This window comes from Pholis gunnellus (genome assembly GCF_910591455.1).
Source record: "Pholis gunnellus genome assembly, chromosome: 9".
NCBI lineage: Eukaryota > Metazoa > Chordata > Actinopteri > Perciformes > Pholidae > Pholis > Pholis gunnellus.
Genome location: NC_136535.1, coordinates 15735894 through 15749616, shown reverse-complemented (window position 1 = coordinate 15749616; position 13723 = coordinate 15735894). Strand labels below are relative to the sequence as shown.

General features: G+C 44.4%; 1 protein-coding gene across 2 annotated transcripts in view; it reads right to left on the bottom strand.

The window, feature by feature from the left end:
* Positions 1–13723, bottom strand: part of grik4 (glutamate receptor, ionotropic, kainate 4) — a gene marked incomplete at both ends in the record, with an annotated part of 132639 nt that overhangs the window by 8963 nt on the left and 109953 nt on the right. For both annotated transcript variants that reach the window (XM_079165606.1, XM_079165607.1), the window contains 2 exons: positions 5161–5274; positions 8885–9088. In XM_079165606.1, coding sequence (XP_079021732.1) covers positions 5161–5274; positions 8885–9088 — 318 coding nt within the window. The remainder of the gene's footprint in view (positions 1–5160; positions 5275–8884; positions 9089–13723) is intronic.

The following is a 13723-nucleotide window of genomic DNA, read 5'->3' as shown; positions in this document are numbered from 1 at the left end:
CTTAAAGTCTAACTCCACCCCCAGGTCTGAGCCTAATTCCACCCACTGAATAACTTCAAAAAAATGCTAAAAAGTGTGCATGGGGCGGATACAGCGTCCAAGGCGATGCCCCGTTTATTCCTATGAAAGTTGCTCAGTGGTGCATGAAGCAAAAGACGTCAGACTTTAGAGTATTAGGATTAAATTACCTGGATCTTCTGCATTATGGGCTCCATAGAGCATTGACACTATGGCGTTTTCTGTATCCTAAACCTCAGTCCATTCACATGATCAGAGGACAGAAAATAATCAAAGTGCATTTTACAACTTTTAAAAGGGCTGTTCAAATGTTCGTACTGGTAAGTTGATTTACCTCAACAAAAATAAATCCACTGAGTTACAAACGTCTCTTTCCCAATGTAAGTCCTTGTTTAAGTGGCGGTGGCCCATAGAACAGGCTGACTGACTCCTGTTTCCTGTTATCTAAAGAAATTATGAAACACTGTGTGACAAAGAGGGAGTCCATGCAAGGCTATACTTAAAACAAACATAGTTTATTAAAAATAAGATAAACACAAAACCGACAATCGAGTAGGCAGATCCAATGCATTCTCCCTCCCAACTCGTCAACTACCAGCGCCCGGTCAGTGGAGATCGATATATTAGGTACCCATAGCATTACTGTCAACGTGTCATGATGGCGCACTTTACATGTATAGTATCTTTTTGCTTCCCAGAAAGTTTGGTTGAGGCAACAAAACCACTTAGTTAGGTTTAGGAAAAAACAAAGGTTGACATTAACTTCAATTCGACTCGCGTCACCAGTGAGTGACAATAAGCGACTCATGTGACTGACGACTCGCGTGACAAGTTGTCAAAGTTTACTTTTAGTAAAACACCTCTCTCCCGAACAATGGTCAAGTGTTCCACATGGGGGTGGAGCATTTACAAACGCATAGCAGAAACACTTCGGCAAAGGCTGCACTTGTGTATCTTCGCCGGAAGCCGACCTCTATCATTGTCTCCTGCCAGCGCATTTAATGAAATGGGACATCCTTCAAGGTGGCGGGTCTCCATTGATTTCGAGATCAAGTGATCGAGGAACAAGGATAGAGGAGTCGAGGAGGGATATCGGGATAGGCACAGGTGCCAGTGTTTAGAGCTCAAGGGCCCAGGTGAGCCAAATCAGCCGACGACCCTCCCGTGTCATCCAACTGCCCGCTAAGGTTGGCCAGGACAGCCTCCAAGACGTGCATCTGTCCTTCACAGATGCTTACAACTGATTAATCTCTACAGCTGAGGGCTAAGTGTCACTGATGTTAGCACAGCTATCAATAATTTATGTATGTAAATATTGAGTGTATTTAGTAATTCAGAGGTTATCAGGGATAAATTGACTGGAGAGAACAATTTATGAAATCACAAATACCTCCCAATCCATCTAAATGGCCTAGGATTACAGTGAGCTAATATAGGTGGTCTGCGTTCTCTTCATTTTGGAAGGTGAGTCTGTGTGCAAGACAGACTGTCAGAAGCTGATGTGTTTGTGTGTGCTTGTATTTTCAAAGCTTGTCAGCAGCTGTCTGTGCTGTCAGTCATCCGCAGCAGGGCAGATAGAGTACGTGCTTGGGCAACCGAGTGCGTAGAGAGCACCAATGCTAACCACAGAGGCAGCAGGTAGCTGACTTCTGGCTGAGGAAAACACAGCAACCATGGCGCATCTGGTAAACATGAGCAATAAAGGGAGTTAAACAAGCACCAAATGTTTGTATATGAGTAGAAATTATAGCCAGGTTGCTCTGGCTCTTCATAGATAAACATTTGCTGCCGTGTTTGAGTTGTTTTTATTAAAGGCAGGGGAATCAGTTTATAAAGGTTTATCGTCACGTTAAGATAAGAGGGCGTAAGGCAAATCAAAGGACAGGAGAGAACGCAGACGTCGTGCAGAGGGCAAAGAATCCTTTACGACCAGCCTTTACGAGTACATGTCAACAAATAGAATAACGAGGAATTGCTGCCTATTATAGTATGCGTATATCCCTCTTTCCTCTTAACATGCATATGAAGAGCTCATGCATTTTTTACCTTGCACTGCCCTTGTTCTGTCTCAACTTCCCACTGTCCCCCCTTCATTGCACCTCCCCCCCTCTTGGGATGGCATGCCAGGGCTGAAGGAGCTGGTGAGGTTATCCAGTCAAGGATTTCAGCTAGTCATCCTGCCTTTTGGTATTCATACCACGCTGTTGCCCCCTGAGGCTGCCTGAATACTGACTCACTGAAGGAGACTTCCCATTGTCATTTCAACTCTTGCTCTCGTTTCTCCGTCTTCTCTCCACCCCTTTTCCTTCTCTTTCTGCCCATTTCTTGCTAATTCTCTTTCGTCTTTCTTCCTTTCCCTCCCTGTGCCTCCCCACATTCTGTCTTGTTTTCTGGGCTCTTTGATAGTGTGTGCCTTTCTAATTGTGTCAGACTCGACGCCATTGGCTGTTGCTGTTGTTGAGATAGCCGCAGGTGCAATCTGCAGAGAGCAGTTGAATTGGCAGAGGTCACAGGGCCATATTCATAACAACATCCTGCTGTCTCCAGGGCTCTTGTCTAACTTTATGTCTGTGTGTTTTGTACATGCTTGTGACTGTGCATTAGAGAGGGAAAATATGTGGGTGTGTGTATACGCGCAAGGCTACATGTGTTTGTGACGGTGTAATTTTGTCTGAGGTCGCGTGTGGCCAAAGAGTCAATAAAGCTCCGTATGCTACGCTGTACCCTCAGGCCAGCTGCTGAATCTGACACGGCTTCCACTCGCACCTAATTAGCTGCTATGTCTAACTAAGTGCCGCTCTCTCTTTCTCTCGTATGCACAGTGAGTTTACTTTGCCGCACAGTCCTCGAAATGAAGGAAGTGTTTGCATGATGGAACTGGCACAGATATAAAGTAGCTCGGAGTGTTGAGGTCTTTGGTTACAGCATATGGCTCCTTGTTCTACAGATGATGAATGTAATGGGATGGATGGTGTTTATGAGAAGAGGTTGACAGTAGCTGTAGTTTATGTCCGGTTTATTAAATCTGTGGCCCAATTCACATATCGTACTGGCTTCCGAGGTGAAGGTAAGCTCTTTGATTTGTGTTTGACAGCAAATCTTTTTTATTTATAATTGTACCTGTACCTGTATATGGCCTCAAACCACATGCCAAAGTACTACATGACTATAGTACCTATTGCAAACCTACAACCAGCAACAAAATAGTCAGGCAAGAGAGCTGGAGAACCCAGACATGGGATTTTTTGAGTGGAGGAACCAGTGGAGTTTCAGTCAAGTTGCAGTCTATATGTCTGTCCAAAATGTCATCACTTCATTATTTTAGACATATGTGTGAAATTGTCATAGTTGGCATATCAATTCTTGAGTTATGGCCCAAAACGTGTATTGTTAGGCCACAGTGACCTTGACTTTTGTCGACGAAATTCCAATCAGTTCATCAATGAGTCCAAGTGGACGTTTGTGCCAATTTTGAAGAAATTCCCTCCAGGCGTTCCTGAGATATCGTGTTCACAAAATGGGACTAATGCCAGACAGACACAAGAGAGAAAGAGAGAGAGAGAGAGAGAGAGAGAGAGAGAGAGAGAGAGAGAGAGAGAGAGAGAGAGAGAGAGAGAGAGAGAGAGAGAGAGCAGAGAGCAGAGATGGTGATTGAATGGCAGATAGTCTGACGGTAATTAATACTTAACCGGCACCTTTATTTTATTGCATTCACCATTCTTATTGATTAGACTGAAGTTTTCATTTAAAGTTTGAAATAAGCAGCAAACCCCCTTGTAGAAACCACTGTGCCTCAGATCAATAGTCATTGGATTAGAACTAAACAAGAGCAGTCACAGAAATTCAAATATCGAATTTTAGAGCCATGCTGAGGGACTGCTCTGAGTGAGATCTGAGAAAAACGCCAAGGGGCAATGGGGGAGTAAAAAGAGCATGAGAAAATGATGGTGGGACAGAGAAAGGCGACACCTGTCTTCATTTTCCCTCTTGTCTTGTACTTTTCTGAATTTAAAGGAACTCCGTACACCGGTGCTTTATCTAGATAATAACTGCTTTGTTCTTTTCCTTCTTATTGACCTCTTAGCCTACTCAGGAATCTGGTGTCAACTGGGTCAAGTCTGTGCTAATTAAACCCTCTGACTCTGTGGTTCAGCCCGAGGGACATCAGTTTCATATTACCTCGTCATGCTGCGACCGCCTGCCTGCCGCCTACTTCAGAGGCGATACGCTACCCGGCAGCCCATTTAACACTGTACCTGCTGTGAGCTTTGATTGATTCTCCCCAACTGTTGGCGCTTAATTGAGTCCCTCACTGCTAAACCAATTAGTGCTGTGTGTAGACTATTGGAAGGTGAGAAGGAGGGAGATTTACAAGAAGGGGAGACAGGAGCCAGAGGGAATATGAGTAAATAGCCCTCCGGGAAACTATGCACGTGCCAGATCACCTAAGTGCGGACTGTGGCCAGTGCCATGGGCTCCGCTGTGTCACCTTGGGTTTTGGGGGAGGACTAATGATTAATGGGCCAGTGACTCTGCAAACATTGGCTCATTTCCAACTGCACTGCTGTTGCTTCAATGTTTCTTGCTTGGGCTTGCTCTTTGCAGAGCATGGAGGGTGTTGCTTATGTGAATAGGATGACCAGACCAATGCAAAGGGCAAGCAGAAAACAATTGTGAAACTGGTACATTCATCAGGAAGCCAAATGGTGCTGCAAGGATGGGAGTGTGGGGGGGGGGGGAGGCGGCACAGCAACAGAAAGAGGAAATGAGCAAACACAGAGGACTATTAAAAGTTGAGACTGCAGGGAAAGAAGTGGAAATGATGTTGGGAAGATAAAGAAGAAGCAAGTAAGCGAGACTAAGGGTTGGAGGAGAGGAGGACATAAGGAAGAGGAGAGTATGGCCTTGAAAACACACAGATGCAGGGGAAATGGAAGAGGTAAAAGAGGTGATAAGGCGCAAAAGAAGTGAGTTTGTGGAAGGATTTGGACCGATTAGACTCCACAGTCCAAAAGAGAGAGTGGTCCTTTTCCAGCCATTAGACAAAGCTGACAGCCTGCTGTGGTATGTCCGCAAGCAGTATGAGAGCCGGTTCGATCGGTTAGAGTGTGTGCGTGTGTGTTTGGAGGGCCGGTAACTCACCAGGTGGACGCGGTACATGATGCTGATGCCGAGGGTCATGAAGGGCTTGGAGAAGTCAATGACCTTTTCACGCTCTGCTGTGATGGTGAGGCCTGCGAGTGCCAGGTCAGCTTTCTGAAACACGGGGGGGCGAGTACAATCAAATCAGATGAACACACAGTCAAAGCCATACTGAACATAGACGTGAGGACGTGACATGCGTTTATGACATCATTTAAGAGCTTGAAAGGAAGATATAAGAAGTGGGCTACTAGATACTATTTCCCTAATAATGCCCTTTTGTGTCCCATAGCCTATTTGTCCGCCAATAGATCTGTGGGGAGGATAATTCAGCATTGGCACTATGTGTGTGTGTGTGTGTGTGTGTGTGTGTGTGTGTGTGTGTGTGTGTGTGTGTGTGTCTGTGTGTGTAGGGCACAAGAGAGCTGAGGGTACCCATTGTGGCTGGCCAAGGGAACACTGTCAAGACAAATCACTTGACAAAGCAGCGGCTCGTAAGAGACACACAAACACAAAAACACACACACGCACCCACATAGAAAATGGTCAATGTACGCTGAATACTGGACAGCTCCCTGCTAATAATACAGGCCAGCAAAGTGCAACTGCGAGGGATTTTTCATCCCCCTGAGGAGCAAAGAGTGAAAGCAGCAACGCATTTCTCTTTGTCTGCTGCAGGAGAACTAAGAGGATTGGGGAGACAGAGAGCAATGGGAGGATGAGAGTAAGGAGAGGGGAGTTGTGCTGCAGCACTGCAGACGCCACTCAAAATCCACAAAACACTGTTTGTATCTCCAGGAAAGAGAGACAGGGAGAGGGGGCAACTGGCATGCATGAAAGAGTGTTTTTGCCACAACATCCATTTTGGTGTGATGTAAAAATGGATGTTTTTTTTTCCATAATTATTTTAACCTTTAGAGCAGGTTTGAAATGCTACCAGGAGACATTTAGAGCTTCACCTGAAAAGCCCTGCTCTGTCTGTGCTCCAATTAGTGTGTGACACTTCAAAATGTCCACCTCTTTAACCTCGCCCCAGCCTACACTCCACACCGCAGCCTACTGTCTCCATGCTGCCCTCGCCTCGGCCCGCAGGCTTTGACCTTCCATCATCAGCTCTCCCCAGCCTCCGCCTCGTCTTTTTTTCTCTCTCTCTCTCTCTCCGCCGTTTGAAAATCTGATCGCCTGCTCCCAGTTGCCGGGAGGAAGTCACACGCAGGGAACGACCGTCCAGGCAATTCCAACAAAGGAAGTCACGATCCTTTGAAAAATGAACACACGGTCGTAACAGCCTCTGAAATATTTATGTGACGATAGAATATTAATATTGATTCCTTTGCCTGCCTGCTGTTATGCCTTCTAGAGAAACTGAAAAAAAACAACACACACACACTGTAATGTTGGCTGTTCAATATTGCATCACGCCCGTTTCAATAATTTCAGGGTAACCCGGTAAAAGACTAAATAAAACTTGCAAATGTCAGGGATGAATTAAACATTACCCTCTAGGATGTAGCATTTGACTTTAAGAGTTTAGTCTTTGGAGATGCCTCTGTTCTCTAACTGCAGCACAGTGGATTAAGGAACCAGGACATACTGTACTTAGACTTTGGTCTAAGTACAGTCAGGATTCCTCCTGGCATGTCTGGTCTCATTGTTAGCTCAGGCAGCCTGACACCCGTCAAACTAATCACCTCAAACAGTGAAATATTGTTCAGTCTAAATGGTACTGGCAGGAACACAGGTATCGGTTGTCCGGAATAACCCAAGGCTGTCCTCCTTTGCTGCTACGGAGTATATATTTCATATCCTTTCAGCTTATCCCTTTGTTTTTTGTCACAATCTCTTTTTTACTCTGCCATCTTCCCCATCCCTTTCTAAGCCTTTATCCACACAAGCTCAATCCTTTCTGTCCACTGTGGAACATCCCTCCCGATGTCCCCCATCCTGTGACAAATGTCTCTCAAGTGCGTCTCGACTTTTTGTCCACCCCCCTGCCTTGACTTTAACCACGGCACTTCTGAAGGTCAGCCTTCTGCAGGCAACTTACAGGGGATGAAGGCGGTGGCAGGCTGTGACAATAACAAGAGCAGGCACTCCTTGCTTTACATACTTAATGGCTTTGCCCTCCATTAGCCCACAGTATTAAGACAGATCACCTCTAAGGAGTGGCTCAATCCCTTTCTACTTCATTCCTGTTTTCCTCTTCCTCACCCCAGCCTTCCTCCGAACTATTTTTCATGCTGTTTCACGCCCTCACCCCCTCCCCTCCTTCTCCCCTCAGCTCCCTTAAGCCAAGTTGACACTACACGACTTTCAAAGTTGTCAGATCGCTGTACTGTTAACACTACATAACTTGCTTGTCTTGTAATCGTGAGTCTCGAAGTCCTTCTGGTTTTCACACTACATGACTAACCGACGACAGGGGGTCGCACACTACCAGATCTTTCACCAAGACGAATCCCAGATGAGACTGTTTTGTCACAGAAACACATGCAAGAAGTGACGCGGAAAAAATATGTAATACCATGCGTGAGACAGGACTTTTTATTCAAGCAATCGGCCTGAACTTTCCTTGTAGTCATGATTGTTAGTTTTGCTGTTGGCACAAATTAGCCTGTTTCCACACATCTTCACTATTTGTTTCTCTAAGTGCAACGACTTTGGTGTCTGTTGCAAATGCTACACATACAGTAAAGTTCCTTTGTTACAGACAATCCCTCCAACATCCACTTTTTCTCCCCCGTGCTCCGTGTGTTCTCTCCAGGGTCTCCGGCTTCCTCCCACAGTCCAAAGAGGTTAATTCATGACTCTAAATTGCCCGTAGGTGTGAATGTGAGGGTGAATGGTTGTCTGTCTTTATGTGTCAGCCCTGCGATAGTCTGGCGACCTGTCCAGGGTGTAGTCTGCCTTTGGCCAATGTCAGCTGCGATCGGATTCAGCCCCACCGCGACCCCGGAACAGGATAAGCAGTGTTAAAGGTAATGGATGGTCAGGGATGCTTTGGCTCATGTCTTTTAAACAGTTCACACATAGTGCTTCAGTGTTAATTTGTGAACGCCAAAGCAACAATGATTTGCCTCTGACCAGAGGTGGACTGGCCATCAGCCATACCGGCCAATTTACGGCTGGGTAGATGTGATTTTGGGCCAACACAAGAGTTTTTTTTTTTGTCTGACCGGCCCATGCCAGGGTGTTTTTTTTTTCAAGTCAAATCCTGCCTCTGAGGGATATTGTTGGGGAGCCACAAACTGTCTGCGAGTCGAAAATCGGTGCTAAAGTCATGTAGTGTGAACTCGGCATGGTATAGCCTTATCTGCCTGTTAAGAGCCACATACAGTGTAGCTGGAGGAGTGAAACACCTCACTCAAGAGGTTTAACAGCAACAACATAGAGCGATTCAGGAGGAAAGTCTGTTAAGGTCAGAAGGCTTAGGAAAAGGAGTTGACAGGGGACAAGCCACCAACAAGCTGTGACTGTGTTGGAAAATACAACGCTTTAGATGAAAAAAGTGCTGAATGAAAAACGTATGACATAAAGGAAAGCTGCAAGCTGTGAACTATATGAAAGCTGTATGACACTTTCTTCTGTTTGTGTATGTGAATGCCTGAAGCAAGTACTTTGGACACTGGTGTGCTTATATGTGTATATGAAGTGATAAAAATCATGATTTATGGTTGCAGGGCTTGTTTACAGGCTGTGCATGTGTATTTTTTTTTCATCATACCCTTGATATGAGCTCTCCAACCATGCCGGTCCACGTTCCATTGGCTCCAGGAACCCCGTACAGTCCGTCCCCCACCAGCCGTATGCGATACTTGAACTTGAGAATATCCGCCAGCTCCTTCAGCATGTCCACACAGAAGCCTTCGTAGCGGTCATTTCCCTCCAGCTCTTGGTGGTTCTGCCGCAGCATCACATACGGATTCTCCTGGAAAAACACACATGGTTTGCATCGTAGACAGTTCATCAACAACTGACAAAGCTAAACAGAGCATAGACGAGATCGTGTCATATTGCACAGTCACAGCAAACACATTTCATACTGGATTGCACTATTCAGTTAACTTGTCTGAGAGTTCAGCTTGTGCAAATAAAAAATAAATTGGCTACTGAGTTGCATTATGGGAAATGTTTCTTTAGGCTTGGCTGGTGAGGCTTAATGTCAGAATATCTTAGACTATGTTACTTCGATTTTGACAATTCTTTCTAAAGATTCTCCACAATGTTCTGTAAGTACTACTAAATAGCTTAAGCACCTCTTTAATGTTTAACGGTTGCTTTACAGAACCTAACTACATATTTTACTGTCAGAAAGCATTGTGTAAGCATCCCATATGTCCTTTGGAGGTCATTGTTCACACCAGGTTTACTGCCTTCGATGAAAGATTTGTGGATTTGAAGCAGAGCCAGACACTAAATTCAGGAACAGTCAGACGCATGCCAATCTGTTATATCCAGCAAAAAGTGGATAAGAAACAAAAGCAGTTTTCCTCACACCACACACACACACTCACACACCCACACACACACTTATTTACAACCTGTCTTTTAGAGAACCAACTCTCTGTTCGGCTGTCTGTTTATTTATGTCTTGTTTTTTCATTTAGTTGATGTTGTAGGGAGATTTAAAGAGCCCAGCAGTGATGTATTTTGGAGCCCCCCCGTTATTGCGCTGCTTTTCAAATAATGCAACTGTCAAACTGGTGTGCTTGGGCTCCACTACATCATAAAAAAGACAGCGTTATGTACTACTTTGCTATTGCTCTATCCCGGCACTCAGCTCGTGAATCCAGCGAAAAGTAACTTACTTTGGCGACATGACATCAGATAACAGTGATTAACAAGTCTCAAGCATTTTCTTGTGCTTAGACAAGAAAAGCAAAAGCAAAAGCAAACTAAAGTTCTTTTTTTATTTTTTATTGCAGCTGATAAAAGCTTTACTGAGTGTTATAACAACAAGTCTATGTGCTTATGCAAGATATATACCAGCTCACAAATCTTCTGTCTAACCACGAGTTTGTTCAAGAGATTGTCGAACTACACACACCCCGCTTACGTACAGCGGGGTGTGTGTAGTTCACCACAGGCATGTGCGAAATCCATTCAAAGTCCCTGTGACGGCTTTCAGGAGGGTGAAGCATAAGCGGTTGTTGTGTATTTTCAGAACTGGAATATAAGTGAAATTGTTTTGTCCTCTCCACAGCTGGAAATACTTATTTGTGTGGTAGCTGGTTGACTGGCAATTGATTCGCCTCACAGCGAAAGCCACAAAAATAGTCGCGCCAGTTGAAATCAGCAACATTTGAGAACTTGGAGCACATCAGGTGGCACAACTGTTACTGTGACGACTTGCCCTGTTGTCATAGCGACCACTTTGTTCCACCCGTGGCTGTGTACAGAGGCTGGGGGGGGGGGGGGGGGTGACACAGAATTGTGCGGCTTTGCCTCTCGCTCGCTCTCTCTCTCTCTCTCTCTCGCTGCATCACTGGACAGTAGAAACCACAGCCTCCTGCTCTGCTGTGATAAGACTGAGAATAAAATGACTGCTGATCGACTATGTCTACGTATCTCTGCACCTGGAATCTGCATATGGATTCAACTTATCTAACCAGGCTCATAGTTTGATTAAACAGACTGCATGGCAACAATAACCTGTGACATGTTTCCTCATAACAATAAACAGAGGCACTGTAGTTTACTTTGAGTTCATTGCGTTTTTGAAGTGCCGTAAACACTCACCAATTCCCAAACCTGCCTCCTAGAAATTATATTTACACAATGTTATTAGTAATTTTGGATCATGTTCACGAGCAACATTGTTTGAGTGGAGGAAGTGCTACATTTGTGTACCCCACACAAGTCAGGGGGAGGTAGTCGGGTGGGATGATGAGTGAACAAAGTGCAAGACTGTGACACGCGTGTGGTTTAGGAAGCAGTGCTTTGGTTAGGGTCAGGAGGAGACCGTGGACAGGCTGTTGACGACTTAAAGCATTGTGGGTTTTAGTCTATTTATGGGATTTATTGACAATAATAAAAGTAGATCACATAATTAGCCTTAAAGTACAAATTATAAAAGTACATTTGTTTGTCTGTTCATTGACTCACACCTCACTGGCCGTACGTGATGTCTATGCATCATGTTTCAGCATACATGGGGCACAATATAAATGCTAATTTCATAGCTCACAGACTGCTGAAGCTGTTCCAGCACCGACTTGCAGTCAAGCCAGACCAAGTCGGACGATTTCACTCCTTCCAATTTCTGCAACAATAGCTTTTTATAGATGTTTTGTACATAACGCGAGCCGGACAGAGGGACAGGGAAGGAATGAAGAAAAACGCAAACCTGCTACAGTCACTTAACAGCTCTTCACACTAACTAAAGAGAGAGCCTGGATGAATGTGTTTGTGTCCTACTACAATATGCAATTCAGCAAAAAACATAATTCACTTTCCAGCTTCTTGTTGATATGTGTGTGAATGGGAAGAGGATTTTATATTTTTAACAAATGGCTGCCGTCATAAGGAAGCTCGATCTCTTGGACTAAGGCTAGAAACTACTGCCTTTGTATATTGTCTCCCCTCCATCCCTCTGTGTTGACTTGGTTAAGTACAGAGTAATAAAAGCAGACCTGCACACATCCATCAATCACACCAGTAAAAAGCCAACAGAGATCAATACCACGGGGACTCTTCTGTTGTTGTCTTTGTCACTTTCTTTGGTTTCAATTTGTCTCTCTATCGCTGAGCTCCCGTTGCCCTATAGACCATTTCACAGCTGGAAACGTAAACATTCCAAATGTGTCCCGATTCATTTCTTGTGACACCGTATGGGAATGACATTAGCTAACGAGAAAAAATACATGGTCCAAAGCTGTTTTCTAGCATTGCAATTCTGTTAAAAAAAAGAAATGACCGGTCAAATTTGCCTGTTAATTAGATCTGTGCTGCGTTGCAGACTTGGAAACACAACTGCTATTGCAAGCTGATATATTTCCTGCAGTTTATACTCATCCAAAAACTTCCACCAAACATTGAAAGAAAAATGACTAGGAACCAGTTCCACTAGAAGCCTCCTGTGAAGTTGAGAACAAAATCATATTAAAATAACTATATAAAGGTATGAAAAGTCTATACAGGGGTGTGAAAGTGCTGTGTTCCATGACGGGAAAATCACAAGGAAATCCCATCTACCGTATTTTGCACACCACGGCAAAACTGCAATAAAGCTATACGTTTGAAGCTTTAAAGAAATGCAGACTTTTAAAGCAACTCTTATTCCCAGGCCATTAGGAGTCTGGTTGTGGACTGATAACTTCGGAGGAAGAAGCACACTCTCTTGCATGTTCATGTACGCACACACATGCAGACGCAGAGCGCCAGGTGCACCGGTGGGTGTTGTTCACATTCAACTTCAGACACCACAGTGTTATGAGTTTCCCCTTTTAAAACCTCAGGGTGTTCAAGATGTCTTCACACAACCCTCCTCGCTTTCCTCAACTGTTTTCTTATCCTTAAAAACTTGCTCTCCAGAGCCCAGCAAACTGGCAGCTGAGATATAATTCTCTCACAGGGTTTGGTAGTTCTGTTTGAAGAAGAGCCACAGAGGCCCCGACAATACTCGGAAAAATACTAGGTCATTAGAAAAAGGGCCAGGTCATTTACATCTTTTATAAAGCAATTTCAATACAAATGAGGTGAAACCAGAGAGAGAACAAGTACACACAGACTTCAAGAAATTGGGGACAGAGCTTGTGTCTGTGGGTGCAGATTCAGGTGCACGTGCACATAGTGCTGCTGAGCCTCTGTGCCTGCAAATCTGCCTCTGTGTCTGCTTTTATCAGTCGGCTTTATGTGCACTGTTGAATCCGTACCAATGTGTATGTGAGTGGAAATGACAGCACTCAGTAACACATGGGTAGTGTGCAGGAAAACTGAGGAATGACAACAAGAATTGTAGTTGACAAAGGCAGAAAGTGGCTCCTACCGACGGCACTTAAAGCAGGTTTCAGGTATTAACAAGGAAATTGGGTCTTGAATTGGGATTTAAATATGTAGGCGGTATGATTCCCTAACAATGACAGAAAGCTGGCACCAAATAGTCCTTCACGTAAAGCTCTGCTCCATGTGATTTATTCCAGAAATGAGGAATAACAAAGAGTGCCAAATTCTGAGAGCACCGAGTATGAGTGGTATTTAGGAGGATAATTAAATGAGGGATATACTGTGTTAAGACCCAAGACTGTTTAATGATTTGCTGGTGGTGTAATAACCGCATGTATTTGCATGTAGCCAATGAAAAATATCTGTTCACCAATGTGACTTGGGCTGTGTGTGTGTGTGTGTGGACTTGGTGGCTTTATGCTCAGATGAGATGAGTATTCTTTTTTTTTTAGACATTATGTTGATTTTAAAATTTGAATGTGTCTTTTTATTGGGAAGTGTTCCCAAGTGGTCAGCTGTTGCAAGGAGGGCACACACATCCCGTTTGAGTTGCATCGGGTGCTTGGACGCTATTATATTTGCTTTCAAGTTGAGTTATTCTTATTGATGCTCCCTGACT